Below are 25884 nucleotides of genomic sequence, written 5' to 3' on the forward strand. Positions count from 1 at the left end.
CCAGTGTTGGTGGGGATATGATTTTCTCCTTGGTAGATCCGTCATTAAGGTATTATTTGCTACTTAATTGTTTGTCTGGTGTTAATCCCAGTTTATCTGGTTGTAGGCTGCTGAAGATGATGTGTTCTGGTCTTTCCTTCTTAGCTTTTTGATTGTCTCTTTTGAATGGTGTGTAAATGTGGTTTATCTGTATGTGTCTATTCATAACATAACCAGACAATGCTACATAAGTAATAATTCCACAAAGTTCAGTCTGAATGGATAAATCCTTTCATGCTGTTGTACATGTTCCTTGGAAAGGTAAATTAAACAAATGTATTGTTCAGATTTTTCTTTGCAAAGTAATCTTCTAGACTTGGTTTCTGGTAGTCTCTTAAAGATGTGTATTCCTTTTTGAGATTCAGCTGGAAAAAAAGAACCATGTGTCGCCTTACTCATTAAAAATATTTACTTCCTTCTTATAAATTATCAGAATGACTACGTTAAGCTTAGGGTAGTTTGGTTAAAAGAAGGAACAGTAGACCTTTGTTCATTGTGAGACTCGGTAATACTTAGACCCAGGCAGTTAAAACAATTCTTATATATTGGCTGCTAAGTAAAATACATGCTGGTTAAATAAATGATAAATATCAGAGGCTGAATGGATACTTGAATCTGTGTGTCTTTGATCTGAGTCCAATTTCTACACAATAACACGCTGTACTACACTTGCTGTGTCTCTCCATTGGGCTCCTATTGTCCCATGGAAGATTACAATTGTTGTTGTTGTTATATAGCCCAAAATATGAAATTGCAGTCATTAGTTCTTTTTAGCTAGTGTTGGCCTTCATACGCATCAGGTTCTTCCCAGGACCCTAGGATGTTGCATTGGTGTGCTTATGTTGATCAGAATTTATTCTCAGAGACCAAGTGTCAAGAGGAGAGAGGAAATAAGTAGATGTGTCTGTTTTCCTTGCTCTTTTCCTCTAAATTAATAACTGGAAAAGAGTAAAAGTGAGTGGAAAGTAGAAGCTCCCTTTCCCCCCTCCATTGCCCTCCCCCATGCACACACTGAAGTTATTTTGTCCATGGACCTTAACTTGGAATTGGCTAGTGATTCATCTAGAGATAGGGGGGAAAATCTGTAGAAAAATACATAAAACAGCTCCCGATATAAAATGGTCACACTTTGCTTAGTTGTGTAAAAGTTTATGATGAAATAATATTTTATAATTTAGGTATGGGGCAAAGAATATGAGAGTTCTGCTGTATTGACTCAAAAAAAAGGCTATTTGTCATTTAGAACAGGGGTCCCCCAGCTAATTTGGAACTGGGCCGTGTTCCGTTCTCTATAAATAATATGACAGACTAACTTCCTGTTATTCTTTTTTCTATCTGACTGACTGATTTGGATATTGCAGTTAACCCATTAATTTTAGACAGAAAGTTTCAATTAGTTACACTGAAAACAAATCTTATGCTTGTGATCTGTCTATAATGTCCGGTTGTATAATTCAAAACAGTTATACCTGCTTGATAACTAAATTTAAAACCTTTGATGCAGGGATGAAATCCAGCAGGTTCTGACAGGTTCTGGAGAATTTTGAGTAGTTCGGAGAACCGGCAAATACCACCTCTGGCTGGCCCCAGAGTGGGATGGGAATGGAGATTTTTCAATATCCTTCCCCCTGGAGTGGGGTGGGAATGGAGATTTTGCAGTATCCTTCCCCTGCCACGCCCACCAAGCCACACCCACAGAACCGGTAGTAAAAAAAAGGGGGATTTCAGCACTGCTTTGATGCCATTTCTTCCTAGAAGAGGGTTTAGTTTCCATCTTGGAATCATACTGTAGATTCTTTGTACCTTGTGGTGGTGAGTTCAAAGTTATTTCCCTTGAGAAGCCAAGTCTTCTCAGTCAACCCAAAGAGCACACCGTACATCCTACTGTAATTCATCATAACCAACCAAATATCTATGGAAGTTTCTAGTTAATCCTAATTATTCTTGGATAATACATGTAACATTAAGACCAGTGGTAGTATTTAGCTGATTCGGACCGGTTCAAGTGAACCGGTAGTGGCGACCTGTGGGTGGGGGTGGGCCCTCCCTCCCACCTGCCTGCCCTGGCACTATGCCATCCTATTTAGCCACATTTTCTAAGCCACGCGCATGCGTGCAAGCCTCTAGCGCACGTAGCAAAGCATATGAGCAGAAGGCTGCACACATGCGTGGAAGGTGCGCACACTTACATTTTCGGTGTGCAGCGAACCAGTGGTAAAATTATGTGGAACCCCCCCTCTGATCAAGACATATAAAAAGGCTCCATTGTTGGTAGCAGATCTATCAGCAGAGAACCATGTAGAACACGCTTCTAAGTGGTAGTAGCTATGATGTTAAGGAAAACATTCTGGTGAACTATGAAATGGTAAATCATATAGATAATCTTAATTGGGTCTCTCTCTTTGTCTGTCTGTCTGTCTTTCTCTCTCTCTCTGCCTATTTGTCTGTCTGTCTGTCTTATCTATCTAAATCTAAAATATTGAGAGGTGAATACACACATACACACACACATACATAGTCTGCAGTCAAACTCCTTAATTGTGATGCATTTGCTGAGTTTTCCTCTTCCACCATCAGCCCTGCTCTGATGCCATATGGTCTAGCATGGAACATTTAACTTGTCAGATATAATGGATTGTCCTGGAAGCAGATTTTTGCTTTGAGCACTCGACTTCTTTCTTGCATTTCATTCTCAGCTCTAGGCTGCAGGATGAAGGATTGTGGTGGAAATGCAAAGAAGAAAGATACAGTTGATTCCCCTTAAGAGAGTGACCTATATGCCACAAAATTTTACCCACAAACGGAGGCATTATCCTTGTCACTGACCCTAACAGGCTGCATGTCAGAACCATTTAAATTTGTCTGGACTTAACAGATTGTGCAAATGTTTCTGAAATCAAGTGTTTAGGAATAATAAAAGCTTTTGATTTCAACTGATGTGGCAACATTGCAGCTCGCCGTGGCCAAGCAATGAGTATTATTTATTATGACCTACATGTAACTTAAGATGCCTATTTTACAAGTCATGGCATCCTGGTTACTGGGCCTCTTCTGTTTGTTTCCTCTTATCCTTTCATAAGGTCGTAAAGATGGGCCTCTGCCGATTGGCTTGGGACCCCAATTGGGGGAAGAGCACAGTGGAGGTGGTTGATCGAATAACAACGATCCCACCTCCACTCCACTCCGCCCTCACCCTCCGCATATGTCCTTAGATTTTAATGTTTGGTTTTAATTTATTTATGTTTTAATGTATATATAAAGATATATCTATATATATATTTATGACTGTAAGCCACCCAGAGTTACCCTATGGTAAAATGGGCAGCCGAAAGAATAAGTAGCTAGGTAGGTAGGTAGGTAGGTAGGTAGGTAGGTAGGTAGGTAGGTAGGTAGGTAGGTAGGTAAGTAAGTAAGTAAGTAAGTAAGTAAGTAAGTAAGTAAGTAAATAAGCAAGCAAGCAAGCAAGCAAGCAAGCAAGCAAGCAAGCAAATAAAAGATAGACAGACAGACAAATTTTAGTAGGACCTTCATGGATTGATATGCCATTACACCAAGTTTATACAGAGTGTATGTATGTTTGTGACTAAGAGAGAGTGGGGAAAAGAAATTATTGTTTCATCTTAATATATATTTAATACGTGGTATTACATAGAATACTTAAGATTTCTCTGAGGCTTAATTTAAACCAGGTTAAAAAACAATGAACTCACAGGCAAATTTAGAGTGTATGAGTGTTTGTGAGTGAGAAAGAAAGAAATCATTGCTTTTGTTTAAAGTATATTTGACAGCTGGTGTTACATAGAATACTTTGATTTCTTTGAGTATATCAGCACTCTGATGGACTTAATTTAAACCAGGTTACAAAACAATAGGTCATGAAGAAAAAAAATATGCTAGAGAATTCCTTCTGCTACAAAATATGTGTGTTTTTGAGGTTTTCATGGAGAGGAAGTGTTTTTTATGAGTTTATTCATTAGCTACTACCAGTCCTTATAGAATTCTCCAGTTTAGTATCTTTGCTGTATCAACAAACAAGCATATGACCTAATCCGATTTCAGTCCATTTGTACCCTAGCTAATGTCAAAGTGCTAATGTTCACAACCTCTTTAGCCATGACCATCGTGGTAGCTTTTGTGAATTCTTTATCAATCCTAACAACATTTAATTTTCATTTTAATCACCCTTCTTACAGATTCTTACAGAATATCTTTGGGGAGGGGGAATAGGGAAATGAAGTTTGATTATTAAAAAAAAAGTCTGTGACAGTTTGAAACTTTCAAAGAATCCTTAACATAATGTACTTCATTGGAATTAAAGAAAACAGGTGTCACATAAACAGAAAACTATTTTAGTGCACTATTTCCCACAATGCACTTTACCTTGGTTGCTTATTAAATGAAGTGAGAATTCTCCCCATATTTTCAGAATTATTTCCATACCTGTACCGGTGGGGGGGAAACAAAACAAAATAAAATCCCAAACAGGTCTCAAGTGTAACTATCTTTTTAGCTTATGGATGCCCTCTGCTGGATAATGCTAATTCAAACCTTTTGGGTGAATTATCAAATATTTCATTGTTCAGCTACATTGGAAATTTGTACTATAACCCTTTTCATTAGTTGTGTAATTGTCATTCCTGAATCTATCATTAAAGGCGGTGTTTTGTCTTGTTGAGATGAAATGTAAAATGACCTAAATTTTGTAATATGTATAATTATTATTTTTTTCGTCTACAGAAGTTCAGTTTACCCAGGTATGATCATAAATGGAATGCCAATTTCAAGTAAACTTTATGGTTTGGGTGTTCTAATAATTAGATTTCTTGTAATGAATGGTTTTAAGATGCAGAGTATGGCATTTTAGCGTTGAAAGCTTTGAAATCATCAGTATAGTTCTATAAAGATTTAGGCATTAACTGGGTGTCTGGGGTAACAGGCCAATGTTATCTGTGAATATACTTTTGAAAAAAATCACACAGTGATGGTGGGGGTGCCCTGTTCATTTGCACCTCTATAACTGTCTGGTTCGGTTCTGCAACCCAACAAGAAAAACACAGACTTCAGAGGATAATTAGAACTGCAGAAAAAATAATTGCTACCAACCTGCCTTCCATTGAGGACCTGTATACTGCACGAATCAAGAAGAGGGCCGTGAAAATATTTACAGACCCCTCGCATCCTGGACATAAACAGTTTCAACTCCTACCCTCAAAACGATGCTATAGAGCACTGCACACCAGAACAACTACAGACACAAGAACAGTTTTTTCCCGAAGGCCATCACTCTGCTAAACAAATAATTCCATCAACACTTTCAGACTATTTACTGAATCTGCACTACTATTAATCGTTTCATAGTTCCCATCACCAATCTCTTTCCACTTATGACTGTATGACTATAACTTGTTGCTGGCAATCCTTATGATTTATATTGATATATTGATCATCAATTGTGTTGTAAATGTTGTACCTTGATGAACGTATCTTTTCTTTTATGTACACTGAGAGCAAATGCACCAAGACAAATTCCTTGTGTGTCCAATCACACTTGGCCAATAAAAAAAAAAAATTCTATTCTATTCTATTATTGCATAGGAAATAAGGGAGGGAAAATAAGAGTAGGCTTGATACATAGCGCTTCTTGAAGTAATTCTAAAATAAATATTTCAGTTAAAAATAGAACAGAATAAAATAAATACCAGGTGAGAAAATAGGAGACTGTGAATTCTTAGTCATGAAAGCCGACTGGGTGACTTTGGGTCAGACCTTGTCTTCCAGCCCCCAATCTATCTCAAAGGGTTGTTGTTGTTGTGGGGAAAACAGGAAGAAGGAAGAGTATTGTGTATGTTTGCTGCCTTGAGTTATTTATAAAAACAACAAAGGCAGGATAAAAATAAGCAAAAATATAATATATTTCATTTGACATGTCAGTGCCAACATCCCAGCAGGTCCATCGTTGTAACTCATTACTTGTATTTATCGTTTCTTACCTCCCGTATATCCAATAATCTTATTGTGTATCATCACATCCAGGAAGAAAATCCTACCACAGGTTTTTTCTATTTTGCTTTTACAGTTTAAATCTCTGGATGATTCTAGTGATTTTCTGGCTAGCTTCAACAACTAGCCTGGACAACCCATCAAAAAATTTTATGGGTGGGCAGAAGGAGTGGATATTTGGGGTGTAATCGGTTCTTCAGTGAGATGGCTAATTGTCCTGGAAAAAAGCTCCCTGAAAGACAATTTCACTAACACTACTAGTCTTACTGCACTACTAGTGTTACTGCAATAATTGTAATGTTGTGAATATCCTAGTCTGGCCTCTCGACACAATTTGCTGGTAATGAAAACCAGCTCAGACTGTCTTCTCTAGGATCTTTTTCAGCAAACAGATGCTCACACATCATTTACAGTTATAGAAGCATTCCTTGAATATCCGTTTGAACATCGCAGGTTGGATTCACAGAACCACAGAGATGTGGTTATCATGTCATACCTGTACTGATCGGGAAAGTTTAAGTTTGCTTACCATGCTAATTAAACTTAAATTTGCTGGTGCAAACCAGAAAGCAGCATTATGACTTACTGTGTTATGTGATCTCAGCCCTGACGTAATATCTCCAATGCCAGATTACTTTTTTCACTAATACATAGGGAAAACAAATTCTCAAAAACATTGTGCATTTGTAGTCAAAGTTCTTCAACACAGAAAAACCCTTTTCTGTTAGAAGCATCTGTTAATAACAGAAAACTAGCATGTTGTAGCATAGTGATTATGAAAATCTTATCGCTGAAGTTTGAACTGTGAACTGATTCCTTTAGGTAAACCATCTCTTCTTAGTATCACAATTTATAGCATGGGATAAAAAAGACCATCTATTCTATAGGGCTATTATAATGAAAATCGAATTGATATAACGGGCTTTGAGTATTTAAGAAATTCCTTTATATATTGCACAAAGGCAGTATTTTGATTTCCTGTGGTTTATTGAATAAACCACTGTTATCTAGACATTAAACTAGCAACCTTGATTTACAGAACATAGCACCTGGGATCATATAATAGAGTAACTCCTAAGATAATATGAGTTTTTCTTGCATGGACTTAGTCTATATAATTTTTTCTTACAAGTTGTGGCAGTGATCAAGTTCTCTAATGTGGTATGGTTGGTTTTTTTAACCTACACATCAAAGAGCAAATAGCATTTTAAAAAAAAGAATGATAACCATGCCAAAGCATTAGGACTGTGACTTTGTGACAGAAATGACACCCTTATATATGAGAGCCAGTTTGGTCTAGTACCAGGAGACTGTGAGTTCTAGTTCCGCCTTTGGCATGAAAGCCGATTGGGTGACTTTGGGCCAATCACCTATTCTCAGCTCAACCCACTCAAAGGTTGTTGTGGGAGAAAATAGGAAGAGGAAGGAGCATTAGGTATATTCTCTGCCTTCAAATATTTATAGTGAGATTTGAACTGCCAAATTTCAGGCAGCCGGCAGTCAGCAGAAGTAGCCTGCAGTACTGTACTCTAACCATTGTGTCACCGCGGCTCATAAATAAATAAATATACTCTCTCCAGACATCTCACTCAACTACATAAGTTAGAGCCCGTGTACATTGATGTATGTGTCCTATTTATTTTCCCTGTGGGTGTCCAGAGTTTCCTAATTAGGTTTAATCATAGCACAGCCAAGAAGAATAGACCATTGTATAAGGCCAGAACACAGGGAATGCTTCCTGACATCATCCTTATGAATGCAAGATGATGAAGATGATGATAATGATGATGGTAGAAGAATAATGAACCAGAACTAGTCATCATCTATGGCACTGAGAAGTAGGTAGAAGTGTAATAGAACAAATTGAGAAATTATGCTAGGAAGCAGGGAAAACTCCCATCATTTTCAGCCAAATAATTGAGGTGGCTTTTTTTTTAATTTGCATTTATATCCCGCCCTTCTCTGAAGACTCAGGGGCGGCTTACACTATGTTAGCAATAGTCTTCATCCATTTGTATATTATATACAAAGTCAACTTATTGCCGCCAACAATCTGGGTCCTCATTTTACCTACCTTATAAAGGATCGAAGGCTGAGTCAACCTTGGGCCTAGTGGGACTTGAACCTGCAGTAATTGCAAGCAGCTGCTGTTAATAACAGACTGCATTAGTCTGTTGAGCCACCAGAGGCCAGAGGCTTTCTTCGATCAACCTTTTTTTTTAAAACCAAGAAATTCAGTCAATCTCAACTTTTGTTCAAAAGGAAGATATTTTAACAGTTTGACTATAATATTTATTTGTTTGTTTGTTTGTTTCTCAAACATGTACAAGATAACAAGTATAGGTATGAACATAAACATAAACAAAGGAAGTAAATACAGATAAATGGGGACAATAAGACAGGGTGCGGTAGGCACGCTGGTGTATTTATGCACACCCGCTCTACGGACCACTTAAGAATGGGGTGAGGTCCATAGCAGACAGTTTGAAGTTGAAACTGTGAGGGTTTGAGGCTGTAACAACAGAGTCGAGTAAAGTATTATATGAATTATGGTAAGGTTATCAGGACTATGCTGACCCCAACAGTTTACAAATGTTTATTAGGGCATTTGTATATTGCTTTAATTTATTTTCAGTTTTTGTGTTGGCACATGCATTTTTTTGTGCTCCTGAATTAGTTAACCATAAACCTCAGATTTCTCTCTCTTAAATCTATGCAGTGTGGATTACTCAAAGTACAGAAGATTTGCACAAAGAACAGATTACACCAAGTTGGGAGTTTTTCCTAAATTTAATGTACTTTCATATAGGTTTAGTTTTGGTTGCTTTTGCCCATCTATATTTTAATGAAGGTGACTTCTACCTAGGTAGATGGTTAGTCCATCAGGCATGTGATTGTCAGAAGTCGTTTAATAGCTAATGGTGTGGTATGGTCGTGGCACACAGCTGACGCTGATCTGTTTCAAAATGCAACTCAAATGCAGGTCCCTATCTTCAGAGCCATATGTGGCTCAAGACATGCATATATAAGAAGCTACTGTTCGAAGCATACATTTGCCTACCTGATCTGGATTGCCACCTACCTCCTTTGGGTGAACCAGGAATGGCTTGTTAGAAGTGCTCTGTGGCAGCTATTCCCCTGGAAACAGCCTGTCACAGTTTTAGAATGGCTGTCATTCTCAGGGACTCCTCGAAGTGGATTAAAAAAAAATGGACTTTTGATGATCAGTGAAACCTACATTGATTGTATTAGTTTTAATGAATTTGTATCATAGTAGTTACTTTATGTGTTACTAATGTCCGTAAATAGCCCCTCCTAGAGGTAAATGGCTGGTCTAAAAACATTAGATAGATGGATGGATGGATGGATGGATGGATGGATGGACGGACAGATAGATAGATAACCAAGCATCAGCTATTAAAGCAGAGGATTAACTAGATAGATGATGGATGGATGGATGGATGGATGGATGGATGGATGGATGGATAGATAGAGTTAGCAAAAATATTATATAAAAAAACTGATAGTGGAAAATGGAGGGTGGGGGCAGGAGAAAAAAGTTATATTCTGGGCAGAACAGAAATTTTCCTTAATGAGTGTTTCTCTAGTTAGTCTCAAGATAAAATTTACAAATTGATCTTTAGAAGCACTGTGCTCGCTCTTAAGTTTTGCTAAAAATTTAGGGGAAGGCATGATAACTGTGCTTCCCAACTTAGTTTCTTTCCAGTCAAAATCCTTGAATTGCTTTTTAGATAAGGTTTAGAATTAATCCAGTTTTTCTCAGATTATTCTCTTTATAGCTGTTGTCATTTCTTTAGATTTAGCACCTAAGCAAGCTAAGAGTCTGTCTGTCTGTCTGTCTGTCTGTCTGTCTGTCTGTCTGTCTGTCTGTCTGTCTGTCTGTCTGTCTCTCTCTCTCTCTCTCTCTATCATCCATCCATCCATCCACTACTTCTATACTGTTGCCTGATGTGTTCTTTCTGTTTTTCCTGGAGGAAAACACTTTAGTTATCCTGCCTAAACACATTTCTATGAAATGCTCACAAGAAGTGTATTAGATTACTATTTTACAATGTTTTTTTTTTAATCCTTAGATTGTTCAGCATTAGTATCCATTGACTAACTGTTAGGGCTACATTTTTGTTTATTATATACCTCTAGGAATTTGGTTTATCCTTTTAAAGCCATATAAATATATTGGTCCAATTTAATTCTGCTGCTTCCATAGCCTCTGAGATCAATTTCTTTCCATGTCGACTAAAATCTGAGGTTTCCAACCAATCATAAATAGCAACAACATTAATTTTTTATGCTGTCACCTCCAAACAAATAATAAGCTGTTTTTTTATTGGGTAAAGTACAAGAACTGTTAAATTTGGAATTTGTCCAAAAGATGTTTGGAGGAGTTAGATATCAAATGGGGGCAGATATGATGGTCAAACCCAAAACATGATCAGTGAATGAGCAGAAGTTTAAAAGTCTGCTTTGAATAACTCGCCCTATATACCTACATCTGGATCCAATCCAGTTCTTTTAATTAAGATTTCAAAATAACCTATGCACATTTACTTTTCTTGAACTAGGTATAAACTTTAAAAACAACAACATAAAAATAAATTTCTTATGTGGAGTGGTTCTTTTTTCTCCTGAACTGCAATTCAGTTTCAGTAAGTTGAGAAAAATGATTGTTAAAGCATCACCCACAGGCAGAAGGGCACAATTGTTTCCAAAAATACACTTATAACCCTGCCAAAGTTAAAATAGCTGAGATTTCTTGCTTAATAGAATAGAATAGAATTTTATTGGCCAAGTATGATTGGACACACAAAGAATTTGTCTTGCTGCATATGCTCTCAGTGTACATAAAAGAAAAGATACCTTCATCAAGGTACAACACTTACAACACTTAATGATAGTCATAGGTACAAATTTAACACTTAATGATACAACACTTAATGATAGTCATAGGATAGAAATAAGCAATCAAATCATATTAGGAAACAATCAATATAAATCGTAAGGATACAAGCAACAAATTTATAAGTGGAAGGAGATGGGTCATGGGATCTATGAGAAGATTAATAGTCGTGCAGATTTAGTAAATAGTTTGACAGTGTTGAGGGAATTAATTGTTTAGCAGAGTGATGGTGTTTGGGAAAAAACTATTCTTGTGTCTAGTTGTTCTGGTGTGCAATGCTCTATAATGTCACTTTGAGGGTAGGAGTTGAAACAGTTTATGTCCAGAATGTGAGGAGTCTGTAAATATTTTCACAGTCCTCTTTTTGATTCATGCAGTATACAGGTCCTCAGTGGAAGGCAGGTTGGTAGCCATTGTTTTTTCTGCAGTTCTAATTATCCTCTGAAGTCTGTGTCTGTCTTGTTGGGTTGCAGAACCAAACCATACAGTTATAGAGGTGCAGATGACAGACTCAATAATTCCTCTGTAGAACTGGATCAGCAGCTCCTTGGGCAGTTTGAGCTTTCTGAGTTGGCGCATAATAACTGAAATATCATACAAGATCTTGACATTGTCCAATGAGATTTTTGAAATCAAAATCAGGGACTCTCACGCTATTTACTCTTGATATGAGATAAAGGGAGAAAGTCTTTGATCACACCCCCCCGCGCAAATTTCTCAGATGAACAATCTGATGGAGGGTCTCAGATATGTTTTCCAGTGAAATACTTTTTCCATCAAACACTTTCAGTTTGTATATTTATTATTCTTTCCCTGTATTTTTCATTGACAGGAACTAGTTCAGTTTTTTTTAAAAAATCCCACCTTTTTATTAGCATACCATGTTCTATTGATGATAACCACCCCAATTTCATTCTCCCTGTTTTCTTCTGGGTGCAACTCAAGGTTTTGGTTGTCACCTTTAAATCCCTACACAGCACAGTAGCTGGTTATTATTCATTCCCTAAGAACATCCACCTCAGCAGTGAAATCCTCTGAAGTCTGCTACCGAGCATGTGCTTTGTGCAGACATGCGCGCCTGAGGCGCACCAGTGCAGCTCTAAAAAAGGAACTTTTTGAAGCCTTCTGAGTCTGCAAAGCTAAGAGAACAGCGAGGTGGGGGGAGTCCGCTGTGACACATGACTTAGATTAGCTAGAAAGCAGGAAATCTGATTATTCTAGCTAATATAAATTTCACGTCACAGCTGATCATCGCCCAGCTGATCATTGGAAATACCGGTTCGTCTGAACCGGTAGCATTTTTTACTACCCGTTCAGGAGAACCGGTCCGAACCAGTAGCATTTTACCCCTGATTCACCTGTCTCACTAGGTCAGATAAGGAGGTAACACTCTAGGTCAGGGGTCTCCAATCTTGGCAACTTTATAACTTGTGGACTTCAACTCCCAGAATTGAAGTCTATAAGTCGTAAAGTTGCCAAAGTTGGAGACCCCTGCTCTAGGTCCATTCCCTGAAATCTTGTGATCTAGCAGGACCTTGAAAGTGTGCCTTTTCCATGGCTGCCCCTCCCTTGTGGAGCTACCTCCAAAAGATCTAGCCCTCATTTAGGCATGAAAGTTGATGGGGTAACTTTGGATTGGTCACTCTGTGTCTCAGGCCAATCCATCTCATAGGGTTCTTATTGTGGAGAAAAGAGAAGGAAGGAGTATTGTGTATGTTTGCTGCCTTGAGTTATTTATAAAAATAATAAAGCAGGATACGAATAAATAAACAAGAATATAGTATGTTGTTGTTGTTGTTGTTGTTGTTGTTGTTATTATTATTATTATTTATTAGATTTTTATACCGCCCTTCTCCCGAAGGACTCAGGGCAGTGCACAGCCAAGTAAAAACATGCACATAGACAAAATTAAAAAGCATATTAAAAAACTGATTAGACGCCTAGAGAGCGTTTGGAGGTCCAGCCGTTCCGAAGCTGATCGGACACTAGTTAGGTCTTTTTCAAAGACCTACCTAGTGGCACTGAGGGTGGCGAGGCGCTCCTACGCTTCCTCCCTCATTGCGTCAGCAGATAACCGCCCGGCCGCCCTGTTTCGGGTAACCCGTTCCCTCCTTCACCAGGGGGAGCGGGATGACCCCTTACAGGGACGTGCCGAGGAGTTTAACGGTTATCTATACGATAAAATCGCTCAGCTCCGGGATAGCTTGGACCAAGATTGCGATGATCCGGATGAGATGACTGAGGCGCGTCTTGTTGATACCGTTTGGGATGAGTTCGATTCTGTGACTCCGAGGAGGTGGACAGGTTGCTGGGAAGGCTTAATGCCACTACTTGTTTACTGGACCCGTGCCCCTCCTGGCTGGTGCTGGCCACTCAGGAGGTGGCACGAGGCTGGCTCCAGGGGATTATAAATGCTTCTTTGATGGAGGGGATCTTCCCCGCCGCCTTGAAAGAGGCAGTGGTGAGACCCCTCCTCAAGAAGCCTTCCCTGGACCCAGCTATTTTGGGTAATTACCGTCCAGTCTCTCACCTTCGCTTATCGCGAAGGTTGTAGAAAATGTGGTGGCGTGGCAGTTTCCTCAGTACCTGGAGGAAGCTGTCTATCTAGACCCGTTCAGTCCGGCTTCCGGCCGGGCATAGCATGGAGACAGCTTTGGTCGCGTTGGTGGATGACCTCTGGAGGGCCGGGGCCAGGGGTTGCTCCTCTGCCTTGGTCCTGTTAGATCTCTCATCGGCTTTTGATACCATCGACCATGGTATCTTGCTGCGCCAGTTGGAGGGGTTGGGAGTGGGAGGCACCGTTTATCGGTGGTTCTCCTCCTACCTCTCTGACGGTCACAGTGTTGACAGGAGGCAGAGATCGACCGCGAGGCACCTCACTTGTGGGGTGCCGCGGGGTCGATTCTCTCGCCTCTCCTGTTCAACATCTATGTAAACCGTTAGGCGAGGTCATCAGTGGCTTTGGGGTGAGCTATCATCTGTCGCTGATGATACTCAGCTGTACTTTTCCACCCCAGGCCACCCCAGCGAAGCTGTCGAGTGCTGTCCCGTTGTCTGGAGGCCGTGCGGGTCTGGATGGGGAGAAACAGACTCAGACTCAATCCATCCAAGGCGGAGTGGCTGTGGATGCGGCATCTCGGTACAGTCAGCTGCAACCGCAGCTGACTGTTGGGGTGAGTCATTGGCCCGACGGAAGGGTGCGCAACTTGGGCGTTCTCCTGGATGGGCGGCTGTCGTTTGAAGACCATGTGGCGGCCGTCTCCAGGAGAGCTTTTACCAGGTTGCCTGGTTCGCCAGTTGCGCCCCTTTCTGGACGGGATGCCTTATGCACGGTCACTCATGCTCTCGTCACTTCTCGCCTGGATTATTGCAATGCTCTCTACATGGGGCTACCCTGAGGTGCACCGGAGACTTCAGCTAGTCAGAATGCAGCTGCGCGGGTGATTGAGGAGCACCACGTTGCTCCCGGGTAACACCACTCCTCGCAGTCTGCACTGGCTACCTGTGGTCTTCGGGTGCGCTTCAAATTCTGGTTACCACCTTTAAAGCGCTCCATGGCTTAGGGCCCGGGTACTTACGGGACCGCCTGCTGTTACCTTATGCCTCCCATCGACCCGTGCGCTCTCACAGAGGGTCTTCTCAGTGCCGTCCGCCAAGCAATGCCGGCTGGCGGCCCCAGGAAGGCCTTCTCTGTTGGAGCACCTACTCTCTGGAACGACCTTCCCCCCGGTTTGCGCCAAATATCTGACCGTCGGACCTTTCGTCGGGAATTAAAAACTCATTTATTCATTCAAGCGGGACTGGACTGATTTTTTAGATTTTTTAAATTTTTAAATTTTAAATTTTAAATTTTTAAATCTTCTGTAATTTTATATGGGGTATTTTAGGTTGGTCAATTTGACGGTTTTAATTCGGCCACTATTGAATAGGTATTTTAAATTGATTTTTAACTTTGTATACTTATTGCTTTTTATCTTGGCTGTACACCGCCCTGAGTCCTTCGGGAGAAGGGCGGTATAAAAGTTTAATTAATAATAATTATTATTATTATAAAATGGCCAATTAAAATTAAAACTAAAGTAAAACAATCCTAAAACCCCACTTAAAATTTCCTCAAGCTAGCCCCGCACGGTGGAATAAGAAAGTCTTGAGCTCGCCTTTAAAGGACCGGAGGTCGGGGAGTTGACGCAACCCCGGAGGCAACTCATTCCATAGGGCTGGAGCCCCCACAGAGAAGGCCGTCCCCCTGGGGGAGGGCCAGTCGGCATTGTTTGACTGACGGCACCCTGAGGAGGCCCTCCCTATGGGAGCGCACAGGCCGATGGGAGGCTGTAGGTGACAGTAGGCGGTCCTGTAAGTTGCATTTCTTTTGAAATGTCAAGACCAATATTCCAGTAGGTCTCAGCAGTTTGAGCAATTCCAAGAATATTTCACATCCATTTGCACTTTCCAGATGACCCTGGGGGCACAGATAACCTTCAAGTGACCTCAAAGACTTTCAAAAAGTGTGTTAATGACCAGATGACTGTAAGGAATATAAATCCTTCCATCCTCCACCAATCGGTTAGAAATGAAGAAGCTTGTTGGATGAGAAGTGAAATGTCTTCAAGGGAAAACAAAGGAAGTCCAGTTGCCTTTTGAAAAAAAGGATATAAATGCCCATCATTCTGTGTTTATTTTCCTGTAAATTTTTAAAATCAGTATTTTACTGCTTTCAGTTTGAGATGTTGCCTTAAAATATACCTGCACAAACTTTTTATGACAAAAGAAGCCTTTAAAATTGATAAGAAATTGATAATGGATATTTCAAGACATTTGCTTTAAGTCATTGGTATAAGAAATGGTATGGAGTTCTTCATATGTAAGACCATCTGGATAAATTGAGATTGATTTGCATAAAATAGGCAGTTCCTATGAGACAAACAAATTTAGAGATCTATCACAAAGGTAATAAGATTTCTTTAACCCATGAAATATTATTGCTTCAAAGGCCATTGGAACAAAAAACTTTTTAGAAAAAAATGTTAATTGGATTAGAATTAAGTTACAGTTGTATTCTCAGTTCCTGTACCTCCTATATAAATCAATATTTCCTGTATGGTGTATTAAGAAATGTTTACTATTTTTTTGAAGAATGAACAATTCGAATATAGTATAAGGCCATAATTTTCTAGACAAATTAGTAGCTCGGGCAGTACATATATTCTATTAAAATTAAGTGTGACGGCCATTCAGCGAATCTCATTTGTTAAAGTTGAAAAATATTTATTGGGCCCAACAACACACAGTTAGATGCAAATATCAGATTTTCAAGAGATGACTGATGGCTTATGTGCGTCAGATGTTAAGATTAAAACCAAATAAACACTGGTTTATTTTCAATGACACCAGTTTCTGTGGCTGATGTGCACCAGAATATAAGCTGGAGTAAAAGAACTTCAAAAATAAAGCATCAACCAATATTGAGGTTTTGCACACTGTTCATTTATGCCACATATGCTGTTCTGACTAAGCCCTCAGTCAGCTATTTAGGCTAACAGAATCAACATGGGAGTTTGCAAAGTCCCCTTGCGATTTGTAGGTGTCAGAAACATTGAATCAGCCTGACACCAAAAACTGTCCATCTGGAAAGATCTTTACATTAAGTGCACCTTTAAGCTTTGCTTTGTCTTTATCTTCTGATGTGGTATGTTAAACTGTATAATCTCCAGTTGTAATAGCACATTACAGTGGCAACGTTAAGTCTCTTTAGGAACAATTCATCTCTATATATGTCAGTGTATTCATTAAAGTTGTTCATGTTTTGAAAGTAATATCCATTCGCCTTTTGCTGTATCTCTGGGGCATATCAATTTCTTAGACCTTCTTAGACCTAAAATTGTTGCTGGTCTATCTATTGATTTGAAATGCCAGTGTAATGACTTGGTTTGGATATCACAACATTTGATCTGGGCAAATGATTTGTGTTCTCTTGCTTTCATTTTGTACCCTTTTTTTTTTTGCTATCCTAACAATGGTTTGCTGTGATATCTGAATTTTAATTATGTTATGGTTAAAACCAAATATATCATAGTTTATAAACCCCTTTTACACTGAGGTGTCAAAACATGGCTTTGAGACAGTTTGTAATTACAATGGTAGTAAACAGTGCATCCCATTTAGTTATTTTAAAGTTAAAGCACAGGCAAAAATGAAGAAAGCTGAACAAAAGAAACCCTTTTTGGATACCTTTTTTCTATACCTTTTTCTGTAAACGTTTTCTAAACCATAGTTGAAAGATCACTCTTGTTCTCTCTCTTTTTTTAATAATGCCTAAGTTGAGTCAATGTTAGGATAACGTTTGCTTCTGTGTTCAGTAATTTCTATGTCTATGTTGAATATTATATTTCTTTGATATCCAGCTTCATTTTATGTCAATAAACTAGATATTTGGGGCAAATTTATATTATTATAAAATGCCAGTAAGAGTCCTTTGGGGTTAGTCTTTGATCCTTTTGTGCATCACACTTCATGAATGTCTAGTACTGAACATTTAAGCTTCAGTCAAATACTTCAAAAGGTTCCATAAGAAAAGAAACTCTTCCAAGTTATGGTTTAGTTCAGTGTCATAGAAGAAATGCTAGGTCCTCAATTGCATTCTTTTCAAACAAATGAAGATCCCCCATAATGCCATGAAACTGGATTTATACTTTACAATTGTTAGATTATGTTTCGTTAATGAGACTTGCAATGGCTATGTTCACACAACCAATTTAACCAGGTCAAATAAAACTTCCTATGTGCAATCAAGCAACATGCTAAGTTTGATTAATGGTTAACCTTGATTAGGTGTGTGTGTGTGGGGGGGTATTTATTTATAATGGTTCAGTTTGTAGTGGAAACCCAGTTATTTGCTTAAATCCCAGTGAATTAGGCAGATCTATGTTGTTCTGTATTTCTATTATTGTATGCCATTTATTACCACAAAAGACTAGGGGAGTCTTAATAGATACGATTTCTCTAAACAATGGAGCAGAATTGGACACGAGTAGTTTCTAAGTACAGTTACCTAAATAAAATTGTATAGAGTCACTGCAGAGCTATCAATGAACAAATGAATAAATGAACGAATGATGCATGTGGTTTATTAATCTCTCTCTCTGTCTTAATACATTGTTTACCCATGAAGGAAGTAAGATAGGAGTAGAAATGGAAATAATAAATCTAAAATGTTTCCTAAATACATTGCAGCCACTCTATAGAGAGCTGTTAGATAGAAGTCCTATAGACATCTTATAGGCAGCCACTTGTCTGGAATGGTATAGGTCTCCTGCTTGAGCAGCAGGTTGGACTAGAAGACCTCCAAGATGCCTTCTAACTCAGTTATTCTGTTATTTGTTATATGTAACATCTTTGTATCTGAAACTTCTTGCCTTATAGGTAGCATATGAAGACAAGATTGTCTCATTTCCCGAGCATAAATCTCCCACGTATACCATGATGGGCACTTCAGTGTGAGAGGATATTGATACTGAATAAAAAGCTTACCCCTTTCTATCTCTTCCCCATGGATTTTCTTTTCTTTTTACAATGCCTAGCAATTTAAAATTACAGAATGAATAATCCCCATCAGTGAAATAAGTAATTTAGTCCAGACAGAAGCGGTCCCACGACTGTGAGACTAGGAATGTGAATATAAATGTTCCTCAACCATCTGAAGTCAAACTATATTTGAAGATATGTCACTATGTCTCTTGAATCTGTCACAAAAGTTAAAATATAAGAGTATCACAAATGTAGAAGCGAAGATATCTGTTGGTAGAGCAAAGACGATCTGACTTTTCTTTCAGAACAAAAGGGGGGAAAAAAGTTATATGAGAGTTAGATGACTTGAATTGTTGGCTTAATTCAATTAATTTTTCAGAGGACGTTGTTGAGAAGCAACCGGCTTCTTTATGGACTGACTGGAAATCCTGCAATGTTTTTGTGCTGGTTTTCTTTTTTTTCTTTTTTTCCTTTTCCTCATTTTGATTACAGTTAATCTCAGATGCTGGGAACTGCATAGTAAGCAACTGAGTTTAGAGGAGATTATTTTTTTTTTTATTTCTTGGGTGTTTATTGAGTGTCTGTATGTGTATTATGCCTTAGAGAAAAGCTTTGGCAGTTCATTCTGTTTTTCTTTGTATGTATTTTGGCTGATGTGTATTCTGTCTGTTTATTTATTTAAAAAGGTATTAGTATAATTAATAATGCATTTCCTTTGAATCACTCTCAGGGTTCCCACTTGTATAATAGTAAGTCATTGTTTGGGTCATCTTCTCTTGTAAGTTTTATTTCGACTATCACAACATAGTGGTTGTTTTTTTTTTTATTTAGCAGTCAGTGCAAAACTGGTCCTTGCAATGGGAAATCTAACCAGATTATAGAAAAGTACCCTTTTCTTGATTTGTATGCAAATTATTAACCGGTACATTTAAGGTTTGTTTTAAAAAAAAACTATGGACAGCAATACTCCACGCAGTAAAAGACTTGAGCGATTAATGCTACCCTTATGCCTCTTTCGAGTAGTTGTAGCCATGGGGCTTGGCACTGGAACTGTTGTCTTTGTGCCAAAAAATATCCGCAGCGGCTGCCGCATTCTGGTACTGGAAGGTTGTCTCGAAAATTCCGCAGTGAATGTGTCGAGTTTCTACATTGTTGTCGATTCTTTAAAAACCGAACCCTCACGCACAGTCCCTTTAAGAAGTCACAATTTATAGCATCCCAGTCCACAAATGCACATTCAGAATTGCTGTCTTCCTGTAATACCTGAGAACGATGGACATTGCAAAGTAAGTATAAAAATTCCAAGCGAGCTCATTTTTTGTGTGTTAAATTCATACACACAGATAGTTACTTAAAGAGCCCCCGCCAGAATATTATTAGCCGTCTTTCAAATTTTATTATCTGAAATAAATATGCTAGTGAATTTTAAGCAGAAAATCAACATAAAGAAAGTAGCTGATTTTTAAATGAATTTTTCCCCTCCAGATATTTTTCCCCCTCCATGAATTAAATGACATCTATCCCCAAAAAAGTGAGTTTATTTCACAATGACAATTGATAGTGCATCTATACGAATTCTGTACACACACATCCATCCACACATCCATCCACGTCCCTAAAGAGTTTCATGTAAATTTGATTATTCTGTTCTTAACTGGGAGGAAAGACACGTTCCTGGTTGGATTGGGGTACAAAAATAAAGACGTAATAAAAGTTAAAGGCTTACACTCAGGATGAAATATGCTCATTCCTGATCTCCAAAGCTATCTGTCTGGTGGTAAAAATGGATGCTACAGATGAAATCTTTACAAGGAGCATAATCCTTAAAAAAAAGAAGAAGTCAATCTCCTGCTGGTTTCTGTGTCTCTTTGGTACCTCACAAGCTTCGACAGAGTCCTGGACGAGTGCCCATTGATGTCATGGAAACACTCAAATTACTGAGAATGATTCATGTCTGTGCTGTTCCCTCATCCTCCCCCACACAAATAGAAGTAGATTTTTAACCCTGACAACTTGTAATTTGCAGTGCGTTTTATTTTTGCATCTAGATAAATATTTTTTAACCACCAAAATTAAAATGAGACAGTTTGTATCTGATACGATAGTAAGGAGGAGGAGGAGGAGGAGGAGGAGAAGGAGAAGGAGGACAGGTACTCACATAGTAAACGAAATTCATTTGCCCGGTTCTTTATTCAGTAGGTTGGATTTGTTAGCTTTATTCACCCATCTCCTCATTAAAATGTATTTTTGCCCGGTTGAGTTTAAGGAAACTCACCTTGTAGGTGTGAGTTGAAGTAAAACCTGTACTGTAAAAACAGTAAATCCTTTCCTGTTTAGATTTTTTTTCTTGTTTCCTGTCTCATCAATTGTTCATAGACATCTTTTTTCCCCCCCTACATTAACTCATAGTGCACAAAATCTCAAGTGAGTTCAGTATTTCTACTTTCCTATCTGTAGTTTTCATCACGGTTAGGAAAAGATCCTTTTTATGAAATCACCAAAAATGTGTCACATTTTATATCCTTGGGCATGTAGATAAATTCACCTTGTAGTATTTTGTTTCGTGTTCTATTATGACAAGACAATTTTAAAAACATATGGAATTACCGGGGTTTTTTTCCCCTGTCTGAAAGCTAAATTCAAAATGGCAAGTCAAATAAAAGTAGAGTTATAATTTTATATTAGTTATTGACGTACATTTTCAGGGGAATGTATGTAGGAGATTTACTCCCAGTATACGTTCCATCTTTTTAACAGAGTAAAACTGAAAGAAAGTAGAATACCATATAATATTGTAGATCTGTAAATGCCAATTTGAAATCATGTGCAAATTACACAGTAATGTATTCATTATTAAAGAATGTATATACATCCTTGTAGAATGTATTAAACTCATAGACGTTATTTCAATTGAATCCCGACTTTATTAGCAAAACCCTTAAATAAAACCTTATGTGCATTTAATAAAATAATTCGACACTTTAAGAAACAACACTTTAGTTTATTAAATGATTGTTCTATATTAAATTTAAAATGTGAATTTTTTTCTTGCACCTTGTATTTCAATAATAACCAGACTGAGTATAATATTCTGTAACAAAATAACATCCTTTAAAGTAAAGGTGGTTTGCAAAGTACGTGATAGTAATTAAATGATTCATTTACAGGGGTAATGTACTGTACTATATGTAGCTAGTTATTGCAATTTATTATATGCTTGATTGCAGAAACAACCAGAACTTTGAATTATATTAGATCTGGGCACCCAAGGGTCATTTTTGTTGTCCAACAAAAGTTATGGAGAAGGGTATACATTATTTGGGATATCCAATAGCAATTATTTCTTTCTATGTTAAGCGGTTGAATCTTATATCTGCTCATCTTAGGTGCGCCTAATAGTTGTAAATTATTAAAGCTTAATCTTTCACTTTCTAACCACAGTTGGAATAATTTTATTGAATTTCATGCCAGAATATTATTCATTTTCATGTCAGAACCTATCATAGGTCTTTGCTGGACCTTATTGGAACAGGGCTTCGTAGCTTTTCACATTTTCAATAAATTCCTTCTTTGGTTTACTAACAACCATCATAATACATGAAATCCATTCCTCTGTTCTTTTCATCAGATTCACAATGTCCGCATCCAACTATATCATGTGCTGTTGACATTTTAAAGAAAATGTTAGAGCATGCAGGAAAATCAAAGAAAGTACTAGAATTGGCATGAAATATCACAATCTATTTGTGTCTCCTACAACTGAGAAAGCTGAAACATTGTTAGGGAGTGATATATTTTAATATAAAATACTCTTTTCTGGAGCGTAACTGCAGAGATCAAGTCATTCAACAGGGAATTCAACTAGGAAATCAGACTTGTGAGGGGGTTTCTTTGCTAAATTTACCATCTGGAGTTTTTGATTTATTACCTCTGACCCCACTGGTGACTGCAGTGTAATCAGTGAGAATTATTATGGTCAGGTCACGACATGAATAACCTTCCTGCTGTGCTCATAAAAATAAATTTACGCAGTTTTTAGGGGTAAGAAAGAAAAGGAAAAGAGAGATTCTGTTTCCTCCTTTAAAAATTATTGTCTCACATATATTATTCTGGAGGTTTGAATGGCGTTTCCAATTAGAAATGTAATCATAGCAAGCAGTGAAGGTATTTTAAAGTGGAGGCCATTAGGAGTTCTATGGCACAGGCCTATGGAAGAATAATGGTCAAGAACAGTATGCCATTGGGGTTCACAAAAAGGCTGGTTGAGCAAAATAAATGGAGGTCTATCATGGGTTGCCCCTTATTTTTGTTTTGAGGGTTAATAAGCAGCCCTGAACTTCTCTCCTAGATACCATCTAGGAGGTATCTAGGAGGTATCCGGTATTTGGAGGGTTTCGCCAATTGGGTGGTTTCGCCAATTTGGAGGATTTCGCCAATTGGGTGGTTAGAAAATTTTGCTATTGAGATGAAGAACATGTGCCATTCTTCTGTTTTGATGTGGATTCATAATTTATTTACCAAGACCAAAGATGGTAGTGATGTGATTACTATAAAAAAATGGGTTTAAAGACGAGAGGCTTTTTTATAAAATATTTATTGCATTCACTATAATGCAATAAATATCACTCTTCTATACAGATTAATTAATTACAGGATGTATTCTTTAACTGTGTTATCAGGTAATACTTCTCTCTTTCTCTCTCTCTCCCTCTGAAACAGGTAAAACAGATAGAAGCTCTTATTCATCATATGGACGAGACTCAAATCTTCAAGGTTGCCATCAGGTAAGAGTCAGTTAATGGCATGAAGTAATATGTGATCCCGTGTTTACATACTGTCCATCCTTCTGACATATATCGTGTCTTTTCACAGAATCATCAAGGATCATTCAATAGTATTTGAAACATTAAATTGCTTTTCTCTTTCTGATTTTCTGTTGGTTGTTAGGTTGATATTCTGATGTACCCCTGGTGATATCAATCTGATTGAAAAGATTACACTATTGTATTGCCCAATAACAGTTCCTGGACAATGAATAGTTCAACTTAAGAAATTGTCAGAGTTTGTAGGAGGCACAAGTGGAGATTTTTAAACCATACTGCCTTTGGATGGCTATAACAATAAATTACAATTTCCATAGAGTCTGTAGGATGTTGTGTGAAAACAGGGTTCTATTGAGAGATAAAAATGTCTGTGAAAATATGATTTGTTGTCTCTTTTTGTTTCTGAATTGTTTTTGGCTGGAAGTCAAGGCCAGCAGGCTAACAGAAAAATTGTCTCAAGGGAAACATGTGTGAGCTAGAAAAATAAAGAGTATTTTAATTAAATAATAAAATGCCAATGTAATACAAAGGTATAGCTTCTCTGTGTTTGTGCCACTATATAGTTTGCATTTGCATACTTTTAAATTTCCAGAGAGAGGACCTTCATCTAAAATTTCTCTCAGTAGCTAAATATTAAGCTGCTTGCAATACACACACACACACACACACACACACACACACACACACACACAGAAATCCAGTTTTACTGCTTCCTCAGAATGCTTTATTCTCCTTCCTTCCTTCCTTCCCCCTTCCTTCCTTTTTTAGGACAGTTATTGGTTGTGTTATTTGATTGCTTCTTTCAGCCCAAAAGAAACACTTGCTTACTTTGGAAGAAAATACCCCCTATTTACCCCTTTCAAAACTTTACATATTTTAAAGCAAGAAGTGCCATGTAGCTTTTTTTTTTCTTCCTAATTTATCCTGACCGTAACTTTCTTAGCAGCAGAGAAAAAAACACACAATGTGAGGGTTTTGAAATGGGTTTGGGGTAGGTGAGTTCAGCTACTTTGCTTAATTAAGCATAGCAAAATATAAACAGTCCAAGTCATTAAATAGAACCTTGCCTTGAAAAGTACACATACTTAGTATTAATGTTTCCTTAGAGCTGGCATTCCAGTGCCTTTGTGCATCTGTTCATTTTTGCAAGTTTTGATTCTCCAGCCTACTCAGATATGCTATCCAATCCTATCCAGATCGGTAGCGAGAGATTTGGGGAAATGAGACGCCAGGCTGCTTTGGTCAAGAACTCTGGACTTGCATGTGTTCTCAAGTATAATTCATCCCCTGTTTTCTGGAAGGAATTGCCCAGGAAAAGAAACTTACAGCTTTCTCAGAGCAATGGAAACAGCTTTGGAATGTGCCTGTTCAAATGCTTGGAGAGCAGATAGCTTTGGCAGCGAACAAACGTAATGCTGTGTGGCTTTAGTGTAAAGCTTTCAATTCCTGTGGAAGGTTTGCTGTGTTGTATTTGGTTTCTGGGGGTCAAAACAAAGGAGGAGAAGTTTGGTGACATGCTTCTTTTTTGCAGGTAGAATAATTTAGGGGAGGGAGAGCTGTTTTTTTATTGGTTGTGGTTTTGGGCTGGTTTGCACAGTAGCTGATTGTCATTTCTACAGGGTTTTTTCTTTTCTTTTTAAAAAACGGGTGTGTGTGTGTTATTTATCAGATTAATTCCGATCGGATTAAAGCTCCCTTAAACTGTCATTTACATTTCTTGAATGTGTGAAAGAAAAAGAAAAGTGCAGTGGCAGCCCCTTTTATCCATTTTGTGATTTTGTAGAACCAGCCTATTAAATGATTTGTGGCGTTTGAAATTCATTAAAATAAAAGGGCTGTTCCCCAAATAAGCATCATCTGCAATAAAAGGCTATGGGCAATGTTTTTTCCTATTTTAAATTACTTCACTTTCATTGCAGCTTCATGTATTCCTTCGTGCTGCTACCACCACCATTTTCATAGATGTTACTCATTTATTGAGCTAAGTTATAATTCCTTTTGTTTCCAGACACGTGTTGTTGTAAATATACTTAAGGATAAATGCCTCCCATAATTCCCAGCAAAAGTAAGTCATTCTGTGAAATAAGTATTGCTACCTAGGTGAAGGAGATTTAACTTCTGAATGATACCTTTGTCTGTAAGGTCCTGATTTTAGCCATGTAGCTTCCTAGACAATCTTTCTACAATAGCCTCCTAATCTTTTATCTTATGCTACTTTCCCTTGTGTAACAGCAGAGTACAATATTGCTTTATCTGAAAGAACATTTGCTATGTGCTCCTCTTCTTCTTTACATTAGTCCGTATTGTCTTATATCTACTCCCACTATTAAACTGTTTTAGCTAGTTAATGAATTTTGTGCCATTTATTAATAGCTAAGACATTGCTTCTCTCTCTCTCTCTCTCTCTCTCTCTCTCTCTCTCTCTCTCTCTCTCTCTCTGTCTCTCTCTCTCTCTGTCTCTCTTTCTTTCTCTCCTGGTCTCTGATACTGCTGTTTTCTGATGTTTGTGAAATCTTCATGACTTTACACCCTGCTCTGTAAATACATGGAAATCGGTAGTTGTCATTCTTAGTATCCAAA

General features: G+C 38.1%; 1 protein-coding gene across 16 annotated transcripts in view; it reads left to right on the forward strand.

Annotated features, from left to right (window-relative positions):
• Nucleotides 1–25884, forward strand: part of TCF4 (transcription factor 4) — a 435153-nt gene that overhangs the window by 202773 nt on the left and 206496 nt on the right. For all 16 annotated transcript variants that reach the window (XR_009153615.1, XM_058170654.1, XM_058170657.1 and 13 more), the window contains one exon: nucleotides 23201–23265. Coding sequence is in view for 15 of the 16 variants with exons in the window: in XM_058170654.1 (XP_058026637.1) it covers nucleotides 23201–23265 (65 nt within the window). In the remaining variant the exon portion in view is untranslated. The remainder of the gene's footprint in view (nucleotides 1–23200; nucleotides 23266–25884) is intronic.

Source organism: Ahaetulla prasina, chromosome 2 (genome assembly GCF_028640845.1).
Source record: "Ahaetulla prasina isolate Xishuangbanna chromosome 2, ASM2864084v1, whole genome shotgun sequence".
Taxonomy (NCBI): domain Eukaryota; kingdom Metazoa; phylum Chordata; class Lepidosauria; order Squamata; family Colubridae; genus Ahaetulla; species Ahaetulla prasina.